Genomic DNA, 18,802 nt, shown 5'->3' with positions numbered 1-18,802 from the left:
CTATCTCCAAGCTCTATCTCAAGAACCGCTATAGCTAGAGTTCTGTTAGTTCTGTTATTTTTTACCTTTTTTGATCGTAGTCAATAATAGCAACAGGTAGGCACTTGAAATACTCAGAAAATCCTTATATATAATTACATTTATATTTTAATAAATATTAATAAAAATAAAATAAATATTTATATCCCATACAAAAAACACAACTTTTGCCAACTTTCGCTCTATAACGGTACAGAACCCTTCTTGAGCGAGTCCAACGCGCACTTAGCCGATTATTTTTATCTGTTTTGACAGTCAGTCTGCACTTATAGTATAATACTCGTAGTATAGTATTTTATATTCACAGGGCACTGACAATTCGTCCACCTGACCCTGAACAGCCGGCGGGGCAAGAGGAGTTGGAGCGCCGGCTCCCCGGCTACAGGCGCATCGTCATCCCTAGAGAGTTAACGCTTATTGAACTTTTGGTATGTTGCGCCCACTATTTAATTTAAATTAAATAGTAATAGTAATCATACCAAAAGACCAAAACCAAAAATACCAAAATCGTTCCCGCAGTGGAGTAGGGCGCCATGGGGTTTCAGTGGGTAGATTCTATGTCTGATTCCTCAGACATAGAAATTAGAATCTACCCACTGGATGTTCAGTTAGGTTATGTTTTTCCAAACATAACCTAACTGAACATCCATGTCCTACCCAGGCTCATTAAACATTAAAAAGGAGAAAGATTTTATGGATTGAATGTGCTTATCTTGCTCAAACTACTTTGGTACTAACATAAGAGCTCAGCATGGACAGCAAGTGCAATTTACGAGAACCATTCCGTACGGTTCGGTTTCTTTTGCTCTTCGTATCACGATTTACGAATTCTCGTGCAACACTAAGATTACAGTCATCGTAGTTAAACATATTGCGATCCTTTCCAAGTTCTTGTGTTCATTAGAAACAATCCAGTGGCGTAGCAACCGATGAGGAGGTCCTCAGGCTTCGCGAGGTGAGGCTGCGCGTGATCGCCGAGCGAGTTGGCTTGCGCCGCCTTCATGTCTTGGCACCTCATTTGCGCACCCTGGACTTGGATGGGAGCGGGATATCGTCACTGCGAGACCTGGGCATCGGCCTGGTTCATCTTAAGGTCAGTGATAAAAAAAAACTCAAATGCTTAAGTTTAACCAATTGTAACTCAACTTTCGTGATATGCCGTATGATTTCTGATACTTGATAGACCCTTTAGGCTTTTGCTTATCTATCGACAGCAATGCAACATCCAGGGTTCAACAGGTGATCTTATACAATTTTCGTCTGTCGTATTGCTGTCAAAGTAACGACATCACGTCACGGAACAAGGTGCATGCTTAAGCCTTAGAGGATACCTACGGCCTACCTAATGTTTGTAAGTAGACTGTACCTGCAAGTTTTTATGTCTCTAGGGTTTGGTCACTAAACTCAAGAAAGTCCCTGTCATAGAAAGTCTATGTGCTTCCAGACGTTAAGCGTAAACCGCTGCGGTCTTACGTCTTTGGATGGTGTCTGGGGATTGGGGAAACTGAGAGAGCTACACGCGGCCGGAAACAGACTACGCGACCTTCATGCTTTGGCGGCGTTGCAGAAGTTACATACGCTCAATCTGTCTAAGTAAGTGATTGATGAGTGTGGGTGTAAAATAATTTATTTCGTGGGCACTGAGCCAATTGGTGCCCTGAGGTAGTTGGACAGTTGGACCAGTTCATAGTGCCCACGAATGGAAATATTTTCAAAGGTTCGTTTTCAAAGGTCGGTTAAAATTATACTTAGATATTTTGTTGTTCCGACTTTTTAACCGTAAGTATATGAAGCATTACGAGTAAACAAGCACGACCAGAGACTGTAGGCGTGACTTTATTTGTTACTTGCTAGTCCCCCCCGTCCGGAGATCGAAATTATACTTTGGTATTATTTCAAGGAAACGAAACAGCTATTTACATTTTAAATTTTTTGCAGTATTGCATTCCTCGTCGCATTTCATTCTACTATTTCTACCTCCTTTAGCAATCCGATAGAGGAGTCTAACCACATATGGACACTGGGAGTGTGCGGGGCGCTCAGGCGACTCACACTGGTCGGTGCTCCCATCGCCGACACCCTCAACTATCGCTCGTCCGTCGCCACGACTCTCCCCATGTTGGCGTATCTCGATGATGTACCACTCCACGTGGGAGATGAAGGTATGATCGCTGTGCCCGTTTTCCAATTTTTTAATCTTTATGCCAACCGTAAAGATTCAAAAATCGGAAAATAACCTTGAAAGATAAGGCACATCGTAGATGACATTGAATTAGTTTTACTAGTATCCGCTAATTTCTTTATCGGCTAATGCTGTGTACAAACCTACGCGACCACGTGACTGTGAAGCGGGAGCGTCAATACAAAACACACATTTGACAACTTGACGCAACTTGACGCTCCCGCTTCGCAGTCGCGTGGTCGCGTAGGTTTGGCCTATTAAGCCTAATTCTTAGATTTTTGAACAATAAATCTGTTAATTATTTATTATAAGTACCTCTATATTATTTAAACACAATTTTTCAGAAATAAACTTCGATGACATTGAATGTGAAGTGTCGTCAGCTTCAGAGGATGAAGATGATCACATGCATGCCAAAGGAAATCCCTTGCCAACGCCAGTGGAGCCTCAGCCGGGGACTTCAAAAATGGACTTGGTATCATACGACTTACGAACAGTAGTTCCTATAATCCTACATTATATTTGATTGGATAAGAGTTATGAAAAGGCAACCTAATCACCTTAATCCTTATTGACAATAATGATGATCCATGCCTAGGACGAGAATACAAACAGTTTTCCTATACTTACCCGCCAGTCGTGTCGATTATCCGTCCCACTGAGGGCGAAAATAAAGTTTTAGGAATGCTGTTGTGTAATGCACCTTTAGGCTTTATTTAACTCGGAAACCAGCAAATTAACGCCTAGTTTAGAACCCATCCACCGTCACTGAAATCGGTTGCATTATTCTATATTATATAATATTATCTACTATCAGAGAAGTTCATTTATTGGCAGATGGCGAAATGCCGACCTACGTAGATTGGTCGCGTTATGTCAAACCCATTACCCAAGAGCTCCGTGCCCAATACCCAGCCTGCATAACTCAAAACTAACATTAAATTGTCATAGTCTGCAGAAATGACGTACGTGTTGCCTATGAAACAATTTCTTCAATGGTACAATGCTTTTCTATTTAGGCGAGTAATATTCCTTTGTAGGTCCAAGATCATCCTCGTCAGCGACCAAGCACAACCGATTGTGGCGGTCGACGGCCTTTACCGCCGCCGCAGCGCCCGCGGCCCAGCACCGCTCAGGAACGGTCAACCAATCGGCCGACCAAGCTGCAGATACTTAGCACTCTTATGGGTAGGCATATACTTTTAGTGAAGACTTCTTTAGCAGCGCTAAATACTTTTTTGGGATGGGTAAAAATGTTAACCTCGCATCAGGAGTCGGGACACTTGACCAGAGTGCTAAGTCAAAGCCAGTTTCGAATGTCAAAAATGGATGGGATTTAACATATTATCGCATCATTGGGCTTGCGATGCGTTATGTCAAATCCCATGCATTTTTGACATCTAACTTTGCTATCAAAACAAGTGAATCCATTTTAATAACTAAAGACTGTGGTGTATAGATGAGGAGTGGCAAGGTGCCGGCAGCAAGTTGACATCTGGGGCCCCCTTGTGTGGCAACTTGGCGCTTGCGCTACGGAGAAACAAAAGTACATCGAGTAAGTAACTATGAATTTTTTACGCTGCTTCGTTGGTATCAAATAGAATAATTATTGATATCCCCTATCGAAGGCCCTTAGGGTTGGAGATCTAACAAAAATTCGTGGACTACTGCAAATAAGTAAAAGTGTGCTCTGCGCTGTACTTTGAAATGTATAATCTGTATAATTCACTTACAGTATAAACTTACACAATAAAATAGAAAAAAATATTAGTCATTGCTCAAAAATATACACAGTAAATATACACGTCATAACTGGTACACTGTTGTAGGTATAGTGTACAGTGTACACAGTCACATACCGTGTTTATATTTTGTTTCCTTAGAAACCTTTTACGACAATGTGACATGTAGATTTCTCTTTCTGTTTATCTCTTTGGCGACGTGTTAGATGGTGTTAGTCTCAATATTTGGGCTCGCATGTAACATTGTTGTTACTTGTTGCTGAATGTTTGTCGAGAAAGTCTTGGATTAAAGGCCAACAAGCCTATAAGTACCGGCATTCATCAATACATAAGTGATAAAAAGAATGTTTATAGTTATTACATAAGATGTAATATATACCATGTAATATTTTCAATTTGGTTTCTAACTTTTCATGTTGCTAAAGTACCATTAAAAAAATTGATTCTTACTTCATAGGCAATTGGCGGACCTTCGTAAAGTATCAGGCCCAGGTAGTACGTCATTTGGTTAGGTTGGGTATGTCAATTCAATATAAGTAACTCGTAATCTGTTGGTTGGGTTTGACATAACGCGACCAAATAACGTAGGTTCTTAAGAGGAGTCCACACTGTCGTTTTTCCATACAAACGTTGTCCCCTGTTTCCTCCCTGGATAATGCCGGTACAGTTATGATTTGTTCCTGAATATCTATGGCCACTATTAGCATGTCCCTATGTTTCCTTTTTTTTAATCATTTTATTATTAAAAAAAGATAAGAACGTCGAAAAACCCAAAAAAAATGGCCAGATTTTCCTCTGTGTTCATACACCCAGAAAACAAAACTGGCTAAAATATACAAAAAAAAAAAAAACATAGGAACACAGCTCAAGCCTTGCTTTAATTCTTAATGAAAAAGTACTTAAATCGGTTAAGTTTTGGAGAAGGAATCAGCGGACAACGAATCGAAGATTTTCTGTTCTTGTCTCTATCGCGCTCTGCAGTGGGAGACTTGAGATTGGTGAGACAGCAATACATTTTCAAATACCTACCTATTTTCAATTTTTCTCGCCCCTGGCGTATCCTCTTAATGTGCCTATGAATCAATTTCTCTGATAGTACATATTATTTAATTTGTATTTTAATTTGCTTACTCACTTTTGATGCTGCAAAACTTACCCTTCTCTAACGACTTTTCTACCTGTGTAAATATAGTTTTAGACTTTATTTCTTCTGCTAAACTCTCTCTCTTTTTCTTGTGTTAAATTATTGAAATTAAACTTTTTTGTATCCGTTACGAAGTTTTATACTTTGTGGCAATTATTTTATTTGAGGTACAGCTTTCCATTTGACTTCTGATTCCAGTGGAATCAGAGCTGGAAGCGATAGAAAGACAGTTGGAGGAGGCGGGCCGGGCGCTGGCGAGCGAGATACCGCGCGTGCCCGACGCGCAGGAGTGGGCCAAGTTCAGGGACCAAACCGGGTTAGTGGCCAGCGGCCTTGGGTCAGGATGAAGCTGACGGCAGAGAGGGTAGTTGAAATTCTATTTGCCACCAGGTGCCACGATGTAGCCTTAGGTCTATCGTGTCAAAAAGACGTAATATCGTGAGACATTACAGCTATATCATGACACATGACAGCTGTATCCATGGACGTATTAGGCTGCCTCCACATTAAGTCGCGAGTCGCGCGGCTTCCGCACTACTCGCGACTTAAGTGAAGGCAGCCTTATACAAACTACGTCCATGGCTATATCACGACATATGACAGCAGTTTGACAGATAGACCAGACGGCTACATCGCGGCACCGGTGGTGGCAAATAGAATTTCAACTACCCTCATTTCAGGCTGCGCATGCACCATCGAACATATTAGTCGTGTTTGTCTTATATTTTTTATCATATTTTGTTGCGCATATTAAAATCGTGTCATGTCAGGACAACGAAACCTGATGTGTAACTATGTGACTAAAAAAATGTGACGAACACGACCTTTGACTCAGGCAGGTGGCAGAACACAATACATAGATCCACGTAGCCGTAGGTAGGATTAGGTCAATTCAATGTTAGTCGCTGTTACGTAGTTTACATCCCCTTTGGTTAATCGCGATCTGTCGTCTCACGAACCTGGGTTCGATATAACGCGGCCAAATTACGTTGGTCCTCACTCACTTCCGCCATCTGCCTTTGAATATGCTTCTCTGAGAGTATGCGGCGGGCCGGCGGAATAAGCGGCCCTAGCCTGCAATTTCGGGGGGGTTTCACGAGATTTAAGGGAGGGGTCACGGAGAGTAATATCAAATAATATAAGTATTAAAATAAAATACATAGCTAGTAATTACCAAGTAATTACCCCCAGCTTCTTAAGTTTCTGGCAACATCATCATTGTTTAATTCTGAGTTTTCGGAGAAAGAAGAGAGAAAGTTGAGTTCTGCGTTCCGCGTTCTCTGTAACCTATGTGATGACTTATAATAGTACCCTACACACACCGTTGGTCGCGGTCTGACTGCTTTTGTGTGTGTAGGGTTCTAACTTCTAAGCCATCACATATGTTACAGAGAACGAGGAACGCAGAATTCGGAACTCCGACCGCAAGACCGCATCCATTGGCCGATGCCTTAATAAGTAATATTGGCCTTACAGCCTGTACGATATCGTATCTTGCCTCGTTCGGGTTTCCAACAAACTTTTTCTTTTTCAGAATCGACATCGACATAGACTTCAACGAGAGACCCAAAAGCCTGGATCCGGAGTTAGCTATTCAGCGTTTGGAACGGATAGAGAGAGAGACAGCTGGCAGGGTAGACAGGAACGAGATTCCCGCGCCTAAGTCCATGTCAAACCCTTACGCGTTATTCACGACTGCCATGAACGAGTTTGAAGTCTGGAAGCAGGTCAATCTGGATACCAAACCGAGCAGCGACGATGAGCTGTTCCGTGGGATGTCGTATGCCAGTGATTATGATGATGATGATGATGATGATGACGATGACGATGAAATTTAAATATGTAAGGTGGTTATGTCAACGGTCTACCTCTTTAGATTATAAAACTTACCCGGGTTGTAACAGTGATAATACTTTAATAGGGTGTGTACTGTGTCTAGGTCCAGTAATAGGGTGTGTATGAGTTTAAAGCTATAGTATTTATTGATACTCGATACCGACTACGTAAATATTTAGTACGGCGATTTTAGTTCCGCAAATGACCGCTAGAGGCGTTGTAAAATGTGCCATACTCAATATTTACATAGTCGGTATCGAGTATATATAAAAACTAGGTATAGCTTTAAACTCATGGTAGAGCTACTGTATATAGAATTCGCTGTGAAAGTAGCAGCGCTGAAAGAGATACTTTTTTTTACTTTTGTATGGGAAAATTCATGATGCTGGAAGCTTGCCCATACAAATGTCAAAACAAAAATAGCTCTTCCGGCGCTGCTACTTTCACAGTCAAGGTTATACACATCCTAAAATATTATCACTTAGTTTTGTTACAGCCTGTATAGTTGCACCGTGCACTTTAACGCGTGCAAGAACTAGGAAGTTAGTTAAAAACTCAAAGCATTTAATATCTTACTAATATTATAAAGGCGAAAGTTTGTTTGGATGTATGGATGTGTGGATGTATGGATGTTTGTTACTCTTTCACGCAAAAACTACTGAACGGATTTTAATGAAACTTTACAATAATATAGTTTATATATCAGAATAACACATAGGCTACAATTTTAACCGACTTTCAAAATGGGGGAGGTGTTATGTTCGTTTTCTTATGTTCAACGATTACTCCGCCGTTTGTAAACCGATTTTAAAAATTTTTCTTTTGGTATATATGTCAATTTAGTATTATATTCACAAAAGTGGTGATCTGATGAAGGATCCATAAGTAATCGAGGGAACTCCTCAAATTTTATAGGGAAACGTGTGGTAACTTCGGTTTCGTGAGAAGTATTCTAAGCATATGCTACCACAAGTAAGATTTTGCACCGAGGTATACCGTGGTTCGGAAGGTGCTGAGAAAACTCCTGATTCTTTATAGATACAAGTTTGGGAGTTTCGGCGTTGTTTTAAGAACGGAAAACATATTATGCTACTATGCAAATTACATTCATCATCATCATCATCACTACCATATTACACTATGCGTCGTCAATTATGAGCCTATTATGTGTTACTGGTACTTTTCATAGTCTTTTAGATCGAGACTCGAGTTTGTCAAACGATAATTAAAAAATCTAACTATAAACCTGAAGAGTATGTTTGCTTGAACGCGCTAACCTCAGGAACTATATGTCCGATTTAAAAACTTATTTCAGTGTTAGATAGCTTATTTATCGAATAAGGCTATAGTATATTTATGTAAACCAGTTGATTGAGGAGCTCAGCAGTACTCATACTGGTTGTCATATAGATGGTGTATGTTTGAATAACTTAAGTTATGCTGATGATATGGTACTGCTGAGCCCCTCAATCAGTGGTCTTAACAGGCTGTTAAAAATTTGTGAGAGGTTCGCTATTGAACACGGCTTAGAGTACAATGTTGGTAAGTGTGAGTACATGATATTTAAATACAATAATAACATTTTCAATCATCAAGAATGTCCACCACCCTTACTTAACGGAGTTCCTCTGAGTCGTGTTACAAAATTTAAATACCTCGGTCACGTGGTGACAGATACCCTCAGTAATGAGGAGGATATTGAGAGGGAGCGCAGGGCGCTATCGATTTGCCAGGTGTACAGTGCCTGTCAAGATAACGCTTTTTAAAGCTTTTTGTCAGGCGTTTTACACCTGTGGTCTGTGGGCCAGCTTTACTCAACGGAGCTATGGCGCCTTGCGGGTCCTTTACAATAACATATTCAGGTCTTTATTGCGGCTCCCTCGATACTGCAGTGCATCCGGAATGTTCGCCGACGCAGGAGTCGACGACTTCTATGCGATTATATATATGCGACCGGTGGTAGGCAACGTAGTTTCTTCGTTCGACTTCCAAAAAGTGTATCATGATACCCATTTATAAAAATATATTTTATTATTTTTATTATTTTATGCGAAAAAAGGTAGCGTCAGTGGTGCATAGAGTTCGGGAGAGCCGGAATAGGGTCCTGAAGATGATAGCGGAGAGACTTGACTCTCCACTCCTTCGCAGACTCACTGAGCTACATGTCAGGGTAGCAAGATGAGCTGCATCTTGATTATCTGTTACTTAATTTTAATGTCACAAGAATTATTTATAATATGGACTTTGTTGTCTGAAAATAAATTATTTTTATTTTTTTATTTTATAGGCTATATTATATGTATCTTAGCGTGATAATTCACGCTAAGACTAATACGACCAAAGAAACTCAGGAAAATGTGGGGAAAACGGGGGAAATATTAGAAAGGGTTTATCTCACGAACTACTGGAGAAATTTTTATGGCAATATTTGGCACAGATATAGAGTAGACCACGTGAAGAGAGTAGGGACATAAGCTATTTTTATGGGAAAATGTACGGTTTCCGTAACATCCCAATTTACGCGGGCGAAGCCGCGCGGGACATCTAGTTCTACCATAAGGCTCGCTTCGAGGCTCGAGCCGGCCCGATGGAATTAAATATGTCAAATATGTCATTTCCTTCGATTTGGAGTAAAAACTATCGAGCAAAACCGTATGTGAGTACTTAGACGAGTAATATCTAGTCCAATATTCTTGATCCTATGATGATGAAAGTTATTTTATATAATATTTCATGAGCGAAAATAATGTATTTTTGTGTTTTGTGTAATAATAATAATAAAAATTAATAATATCTTCATGTTATTGAAATGTTTTCTTCCGCCTAAAAATATATATCTGTCGCAACGAACTGGTTTAAATAGCCGTTCAATCAAACAGCTAGCCCTTTGACTGTACAACGCCATCGCAGTTAGCTGCGACATATCAATGAAGTAGCAATTCAGCGTTACCATCCTTGTATCTGTTACTAATCTGTTATATTTTGTTGGTACCGCTAGAGAAATCGCGGCCGCCAGCGGCCACGAGCTGCTACGAGCGGCCACAGGCGGCCGTAGATTTTTCAAGCGATACTATATATTACAATAATGAAGATTTTAAAATCATATGACACTGAAAGTGCTCGCCTCGCCGCTGCCATTCCGGTGTAGCGCGCTGCGGGGCCTTTACACAATCTGAAAAGTGGGGATCCTTCCGCTGCTGCTGTTCATCCACGGATTTCCAGAACTGTGGTACTCGTGGTGGCACCAACTTGTTCACTTTAACAAAGAATACTGGTAATATTTTTTAAACGACTACCTATAAAAAGTCGTAAAAAAGACTATAAAATTATTATCGTATTTTTAAGTAGGGATGTATCGTCAAAGATAACATAGTATATCGTTAATGTTAATCAGTCGTAGTATTTCCTTCATTCTTCCTGTTAATGAAAGGGATAACACACATTATTAGTGGATATTAAGCTAATTGATGTGGCAGAGATCTACCTTTTTCACAAGACAGGTTTTTAAGTTTATTTTTGTGATGCAAGCGTAAGGCGACCAATTACTTAAATTACTATGTTTATATGTTTATAAGTGGAATCAAAAACTACTTCTTCAAAATCACTAGTTTATTTTTAAGTTTAAATTGAAGTTTGAATTAAAAACCACGAATAAAATTACGAATGTGGACTTAAAACAAAACTGCATTGCACTTAGCACAAATTGCAAAATAATCGGTCAGCGGGGCTAAAATGATCGCTTAGTTGAATCATACAATGAATCATTTACGATTCATTTTTTTTATTTTTTTAATTTTTTTTTATTAAGATAACTACAACCTTAAAACTAACTATTTAAATAAACAGTGTATAGTTAACTAGAAGGTCAATTAAAGTTACCTACTTAAATACAGCTTAAATACTAAACTAAAGCTTAAACCGACTTAATTAGAATATCTAAGTATAAACACACATCATTTTAAAATATCTAATTACTATTACATAAATTTAACTAATACAATGTACTTAAACAAAGAAATAATATAAGAGAGGGTAGAGAAGAAAAAAAAAACTTAGATTGCCTCACTACCATTTCATGGAATGTTGCGTTGAGGTAAGATATGGTTTAGTCACACTACAATACATACTTATTATGTTATGGATAATAATATAGAAACTATTACAACCAAAAATAACTTTGACTCAGTTTGCACTAATTATTATTACTTATATAACTTTCTAGCAGCAATAGGTATATCACATGCAAAGTCATAAAATAATACTTAAAATAAATTAAGATGAAATTAATGAGCGCTCTCACCAGATAAAATGATTTTTATTTTGTTCATAAAAGATTTTTTATTTCCAACAAAAATGTCAACTTCAGAAAAGTATTTATTGTAACTTTTTGCAACTCTTGTAAGTACAGCATTTTGGCCATAAGATGTACGATGCGAAGGCACACTAAGCATAGGGGTGTTTCTCGTGCGATAAATTGGTGTGTTAAATGTTAAAATTTTTAAACTTCATTTTTAAACTTCTCTTAACATGCAATTCATTTAATGATTCGTACTAAGCAATTCGTAAAAATGGTCCAATAAATCCGAAAAGTCGTAAAAATGGTCCAATAAATCCGAATTGCCTTTCTGTCAAATAGCACAATCATCAAATGTTACTATAAACGTCATCTTTGATCTTAGAACTATTCTTATGTCGTAATACATTATAGAAATTGTTTAACTAAAGAAATTTAAAATTACAAAGTCGGTTTCAAAACTTTGAAGTTTGTATACAAACATGACTAAAGTAAAAATGTTGCCAGCATATAGCATGGCTTCATAACGTTATCGATTACTAGAAAAATTACCGTTACGTACCGTTATTTTTATAAGGGTAGCTTAACGGTAACATAACATTTTAATATAGTTTAAAAAATGCCGTTATTATTACCGGTAAAAATATCGTTATTTTCTGGTATGCGACGTTGCCAGTTTGACGCGACACATTTCGTTAATATTCATACAAGTCTGTGGGTAACATTTTTAGATATCTATGTCCTATAGGTGTAGTGTACATTAAGGCCTTCTTCAGCACCTCTCAAATTGTCTATTAATGTCAACAACTATTATTGTCATACTGACAAATATGTACAATAATTTATTTGGAATAAAACCAAATATTCCTTGGTTTTGTCTTTAATTTCATAACAATTTATTCCAAATAAAAAATATCATCTGCGATGTCTACAATTGCGCAACTACTAAAGCCAGATAAGTTCGAAGTCGAACCCGGCACTCCGGATGCTGAATTAAAGTATGAACACTGGAAAACGACATTCTCAAACTATCTTAGCGAAGGCATGGGAAAAGAAACTTTTTCGGAAGAAACCAAGCTAAGGTTACTATTAAACAATTTATCTTACAATGTTTATATTCACGTTCGTGAAGCGAAAGATTATGTTTCGGCCATTAAACTATTAGACAAACTTTATATTAAAGAAAAGAATAAGGTTCATGCCAGATATATACTGTTAAGATCTGTACAAAAACCAGATGAGAGCATTTCAGATTTCTTGCGCACGCTCCAGCAACGCGCCCAAAGTTGCTGTTTTAAAGCTGTAGATGCTCAAACTCACAAAAGTGAATACATACGTGACGCATTTATTGCTGGGATTAATTCAAATGAGATCAGACAACAATTATTACAAAGTTTAGATATAAATTTAGATCAGGCCGTTAATAAAGCCCTTTCCATTGAACTGGCAAACAATAACTCTAAAGACTACAAAATTACTAGTATGGATTTCAATAATATTGAGAGAACGACGACTACTTTTCACCAAAAGAAATGTTTTTTTTGCGGTGGCCATGTCCACCAACGCATAAAATGCCCCGCTTTAAATGTCACATGCACCAATTGCAACAAGAAGGGCCATTATGCCAAGGTATGCAAGGGTGAAAGAGTCGGGACTTCGTCTAATGCCGTATCGGAAAATGAACTACTAGGAGCTATATCTGCCGCCTCTCCTATGAGCTTGAAAAAGACTACTATAGTTGTATCTATCAATAATCACAGAGCCGATGCTCTCATAGATAGCGGAAGCTCTACTAGCTTTATAGACGAGAATCTCGTTCAAGAACTGAAATTAAAACGCATTCCCTGGAACGAAAATGTAACTTTAGCCTCCAAAAATAACACTTCGTGTGTAAAGGGGATGTGCTTCGTAGATCTTAAAATGAATGAACATTTCTACAGACGTAAACCTCTTTATATTCTTAACTCACTTTGCTCTGATATTATAACTGGACATGATATCTTAAGCGACCACTCGTCAGTCGAACTTACCTTTGGAGGTACAAAGAAACCTCTTAAAATATGCAATGTCATAGCAGCTTCTGTTCCTGAAGTCTCACTTTTTGCTAACCTCTCTGAAAATGTGAAGCCCATAGCAATTAAATCTAGGAAACACTCAGAAGCTGATACAATATTTATTGAAAATGAAATCGAGAAACTTTTGAAGGATGGCGTGATCGAGCCAACTAATTCTCCTTGGCGAGCACAAGTGTTGGTTACTACAAGTACTACTCATCGTAAACGTCTCGTGATAGACTATTCACTGACGATTAATCGATTCACTGAATTAGATGCGTATCCTCTACCTAATATAGAATTGATCGTATCTTTCCTTTTGCATACATCACTAAAGACGTATCCGCTACGACTGTAATAGGATGTTTTAAGGATTTATTTCAGATGTATGGGACACCACATTATATCCATTCAGATAGAGGTGCAGCGTTTATGTCGAAAGAACTGAGAGATTTCTTAGTGATGAATGGTGTAGCGTGTAGTCGTTCTACTCCATACAATCCTCAAGGGAATGGACAAGTCGAGCGGTTAAATGGAACATTATGGAAGACGATAAGACTGATCCTGAAGTCGAAACAAATGGATATTGGCCATTGGGAACACGTTCTTCCTAACGCTTTACATTCCATTCGATCACTACTGTGTACGTCCACAAACATGACCCCTCACGAGAGGTTCTTTAAACACCCTCGGCGGAGTGCTAACGGTGAATCTCTTCCAACGTGGCTCCTAAACCCTGGCCCTGTTTTAAAGAAGAATTATACAAAACACTCTAAATATGACCCAGACGTAGAAGAAGTGGAATTGATCGAAGCTAATCCTCAGTATTCTTACGTAAGACTAGCAGACGGGCGGGAGGCTACCATATCTAACAAACATTTAGCACCACTTCCTCAAACTCCAATAACCGTCCTGGAACCACAACTAGAAATGGAGACGAGACCATTGAGTTCAAATGGTAATGCCGAAGTTGACGAAGTACGGATGGAAGCAGATTCATCACACCAGAACACGGAGGATTTTGATTCTGATTCACCACGCCAAGATGAAGAAGTACTTCAAGAAGCTCCTTCTTCACACCCGGGAATTAGCTCAGAGGAAACTATAACTGGCAATGAGGAGCGAGATCGGACAAGAAGATCTGGAAGACAAAGAAAAACTCCAGATTATCTCAAGCACTATGTTCCTCGTTAATTCTAAAGGCCGGATGAATTTAGTGTACATTAAGACCTTCTTCAGCACCTCTCAAATTGTCTATTAATGTCAACAACTATTATTGTCATACCTTTTCATACTGACAAATATGTACAATAATTTATTTGGAATAAAACCAAATATTCCTTGGTTTTGTCTTTAATTTCATAACAATAGGTATAAAAATAACGTTATTAATACTGATATTTTTAACGGTAATTTTTGGTATGCAACGATGCCAGTTCGACGCGACACCTTCCGTTCATGTTAGTAGACGCACGAAATCTCACTCAAAGCCCAACTTCGAGCACCAAAGTTTTTTTGCAAGATTTGTGCTTACCTACTTTTTAGGGTTCCGTAGTCAACAAGGAACCCTTATAGTTTCGGTCTGTCAGGCCGTCTGTCTGTCTGTATTAAATTTTACTGTGCCAGATGCGGACATCTATACTTACCGTCTTGTACCGCGTTTGAAATTACGCGCCATTCCACGCGAACACGGACATGTCATACTTGTTCTTATTTACAGCAAACACTGCACAGTGCACGCGGGTGTGCTCGTACTATTTATTTACGTGCAAGATTGTTGATTAAAATTATTCAGTGAACCGTGACCCGTTTGCTCGTTTGCCCCCTTATTTCATAAAAAAAAATCGACATGACGCATATTTTAGGGTTCCGTAGTCAACAAGGAACCCTCAGGGTGAGGCCAAACGAGCGTAATTTTGGGAGTCGTGAGTCACCTGATGGAAAGCAACTACCGTCGCCCATGGACACTCGCAACATCAGAAGAGCTGCAGGTGCGTTGCCGGCCTTTTAAGAGGGAATACGCTCTCTTCTTGAAGGTTTGCAGGTCGTATAAGTCCGGAAATACTGCTGGTGACAGTTCGTTCCAGAGTTTTACAGTGCGCGGCAGAAAGTTACGCGAAAAATGCACGGTGGAAGACTGCCACTCATCAAGGTGATGAGGATGGTAAGTATATTTTTCGCGTGGGACGATGACGAAAAGTTGCAGGAGGTATGATTCCGAACAATTTATCAGAGCACTCCCCGTGATACAACTGATAGAGGATGCAGAGTGAAGCTACATATAGCCCGCCTTAAATATTTAATTTATTTTGTTTTTAGTATTTAGTATTATAGCGGCAATAGAAATACATAATGTCAGAAAAACAGATGGATGAGCGCATTGGTAGCTCAAGCCGGGAGTCGCGGGTTCGAATCCCGCCGACGAAATAAAAAAAAATCATTTTTTTTAGTATCTATATTTATAAAAAAATATAGATATTTTAAAAGAGACAAAAACTAAAAGAGTTAAGAAAGCTTTAATAAATGTCATTTCCGATTAAAATTAATCAGCGACATCTTTGGGAGAATTTTGCAGTTTGTGAACGTGTTTTAAAAAAGGTCTACTAGATGGTGCATTTATTTATTGTGTTTTTTATTTGTTAGGCTAATTTGATACACTCAACGCCATCTATCGTTCAGATAAGAACTAAAAACTGCAGACACGCTGTTTTTTATGGGATTCAAGAGTCTTACGTATAATTGGTCTATGGTGTGATGTTAGTGATGATGATGATGATGAATGTAATTTACATAGTAGCATAATAATATGCTTTCTTCGTAAAACAACGCCGGAACCCCCAAACTTTTATCTATAAGGAATCCGGAGTTCTCTTAGTATCTTCGGAACCATAGCATACCTTGGTGCAAAATCTTACTTTTTGGTAGCATATGCTTAGGATACTTCTCTTTAAATCAAAATCACCATATTATGTTTCCATATAATTAATAATTTCAAGTATCGGTTAAATTTTCATATTGTTATATGGGCATAGATGCCCTTGCGGCAGAAACGTTACGAAAATATAACGATATTTGAAGATTATGGTGAAATTATTAAATGACATTAAAAATGATTTTAATGAACAAATATACAATAAATGTACAGTTTAATACATAAAATATAACAATCATATCAAATATTTCGTGGATCATTCATAAAATCATAAATAAATGTAGAAAAAAAACCGGTCATGTTCGTTTTTATTTTTTTCAGAATGGCAATACAGTTTCAATTATGAATCTGCTAATGAATTGAATTGCCATTGACGTAGGACGTTATTTTACAAAATTAGATGAATCACCGACGATACTGCTCGTAATATCGTCGCTGAATTGATTGAGAGGAATTGCTAAAAGTTACCATTTTAGCCCCGCAGTGTTTCTTTGTTCAAGTTACCACTTCAACGCTACGTCACGTCTAATAGCGAGCTGTGATTGGCTATATAGCTGGAGGTTGACCAAACAAGCACACAATAACCAAATCGTGGAGGTTGGATTATTAAGCAGGGAATTAATATTTTTTCGCTGCGAACAAAAAACTTTAAACTTAAAAAACATCCCTTTTGTTTGGGAAATTAAACCTTATCGTTAGTATAATAAAATCGATATTTGTTTTTGAGATAGGCAGTTTTAATTCTTAATTCACTATCTTAATTACGTACAATTTTGAAGTCCGTTTTATCTTTTTAAAATTTAAAATACTGTTATTAGAATTTGGAATGGCTCCTTGTTGAATAATATGTCTTTTCGCAATTCGATGTACACTTCATTTAAGGATTTTTTTCCTCTCTACGGGATGTCTTCATTGTTCGAGCTCCGTGGGTGCCTTAGGCGATTTTGAGGATAGGCAACTCGAGATTCCTCACAGACGACAAGATGATGAGAGCAAAGAAGGGGACGAATTCGAAGATGTTAACTACCTCCGATACTATTGGGTAGGGATCTATGGGATCAACAAACATTTTTCGGAATAAAAACTTTCTTATTCTTTTCGGGATTAAAATTATTGCCCCTATGATTTGCTTCAGCAGCTTTCAATGTGAAGAGGTAGCAGTTTGGATGACGCCATCCAAACAAACGCATCTAAGGTTTGCTAGCGAACACAAGATCAAACGTAAAAAATTAAGAACGCATTCTCCATAAATGTAAAAAAAGATTTATATCAGATCAGCATCGTGATTTAAGTTTGAATCTGCTAGGTATGTCATCAACGCAGCCTTGACGGAAATCACATGATTTGTATTTATGCGAGTTTTTAACGTGTTTTACCGTTTTTTGCGATAAGTAATTTACTATTATTAGTATTCCTTGCTCTCGGGCAATTAAGTCCCGGACCTTTGGAATGCATGCGTGGAGCCGAAGCCAACACGTAGAGGCCCGTTAAACTGTTTTAATATAAATGTTATGTGACACTGGCCGGCGACTCTCCCTGTCCGCCAGCGTTGCCAGATTTTTTTTGTGCCAAGTCGGGACTTGGGAACTTTTTGAGTCAAAAAGCGGGATTCTTCAGTCAAAAGCGGGACAAAGTAAAAATAGGTATGAAGTCAAAAGTTTTTTGAATCTTTATCTTTTTATTTGTGTTAAAATAACGTTTACGTGACAATAGATAGCTAAAGTAGGCAAAGAAAATCCACCCCTCTACCTCCCACACTCTTATCTTCATTACGCACTTTTCTTTCTCAGCACGCTGCACGTACGTTCGGGCTGTCCCCAAAAAGCGGGACTGAGCATGTCCCGCGCGGGACATTTAATTTTGATGAAAAAATCGGGACGTCCCGCCAAAATCGGGACGCTCTCCTTGGTACGACCAAGGAGAGCCAGCGGCAAGTGTAGGACTATTGCAGGAATGTAATTAAAATGATATCAGGCTATGGGGGTGAGGTGCTAGTGGACTGGGTAACTGGGACTATGAAAGGACTATGGCGTCTGCCGATACAACGTGGAAACATGTGAGAAGTTGGCAGACGGTGACTCGCCAACTCTTTGAATGGGCCCCTCAAAATGGTCACACGCACGGTGCACCGGGGCGGCAACATTGACAGAGCTGCGGCTTGAGGCAGGAGAGGTGTCGCTGGGGGAGTCCCGCGGGGTTAGTCCCTGTATGGAGTTCTCTGTGAAAGTTGCAACTGTTTTTTGTGATTTGTATTGGCATGCGCTCGACCGGAGCCTCATGACTCATGAGTTTGCCCATACAAAAGTTGAAAAAAAGTTGCTCTTTTAGCGCTTCACAGTGAACTCCTTGTACACGCCTTAAGTAATATTATCACATAGTTTTGTTATACCCTGCATAAATTATTACTATAAGAAGTAGCAAGAAGAATTGCAATCGTGTACAGTAGACGAATTAAATACATATAGATACGTTCCATAGACCCATGATAGTGAGGATAAATTAATTGGTGAGTCATAGCACAGAATAGATAATAGTACAAGTAGTTATAGTATAATTTATACCGTTCTGAGTCTGACACC

At 38.7% G+C, this 18,802-nt stretch overlaps 1 protein-coding gene across 1 annotated transcript in view; it reads left to right on the top strand.

Moving 5' to 3' along the window:
• The window catches only part of LOC121729034, a 51,854-nt gene that overhangs the window by 2,469 nt on the left and 30,583 nt on the right, over positions 1 to 18,802 (top strand). The window contains exons 2-11 of the mRNA XM_042117421.1: positions 347 to 467; positions 944 to 1,132; positions 1,484 to 1,632; positions 2,026 to 2,201; positions 2,566 to 2,696; positions 3,262 to 3,409; positions 3,681 to 3,776; positions 5,306 to 5,423; positions 6,642 to 6,895; positions 14,079 to 14,344. Of these exons, the coding sequence (XP_041973355.1) occupies positions 347 to 467; positions 944 to 1,132; positions 1,484 to 1,632; positions 2,026 to 2,201; positions 2,566 to 2,696; positions 3,262 to 3,409; positions 3,681 to 3,776; positions 5,306 to 5,423; positions 6,642 to 6,895; positions 14,079 to 14,344 (1,648 nt within the window). The remainder of the gene's footprint in view (positions 1 to 346; positions 468 to 943; positions 1,133 to 1,483; positions 1,633 to 2,025; positions 2,202 to 2,565; positions 2,697 to 3,261; positions 3,410 to 3,680; positions 3,777 to 5,305; positions 5,424 to 6,641; positions 6,896 to 14,078; positions 14,345 to 18,802) is intronic.

Source organism: Aricia agestis, chromosome 7 (assembly GCF_905147365.1).
Source record: "Aricia agestis chromosome 7, ilAriAges1.1, whole genome shotgun sequence".
NCBI lineage: Eukaryota > Metazoa > Arthropoda > Insecta > Lepidoptera > Lycaenidae > Aricia > Aricia agestis.
This window is presented reverse-complemented; position numbering and strand designations above follow the sequence as displayed.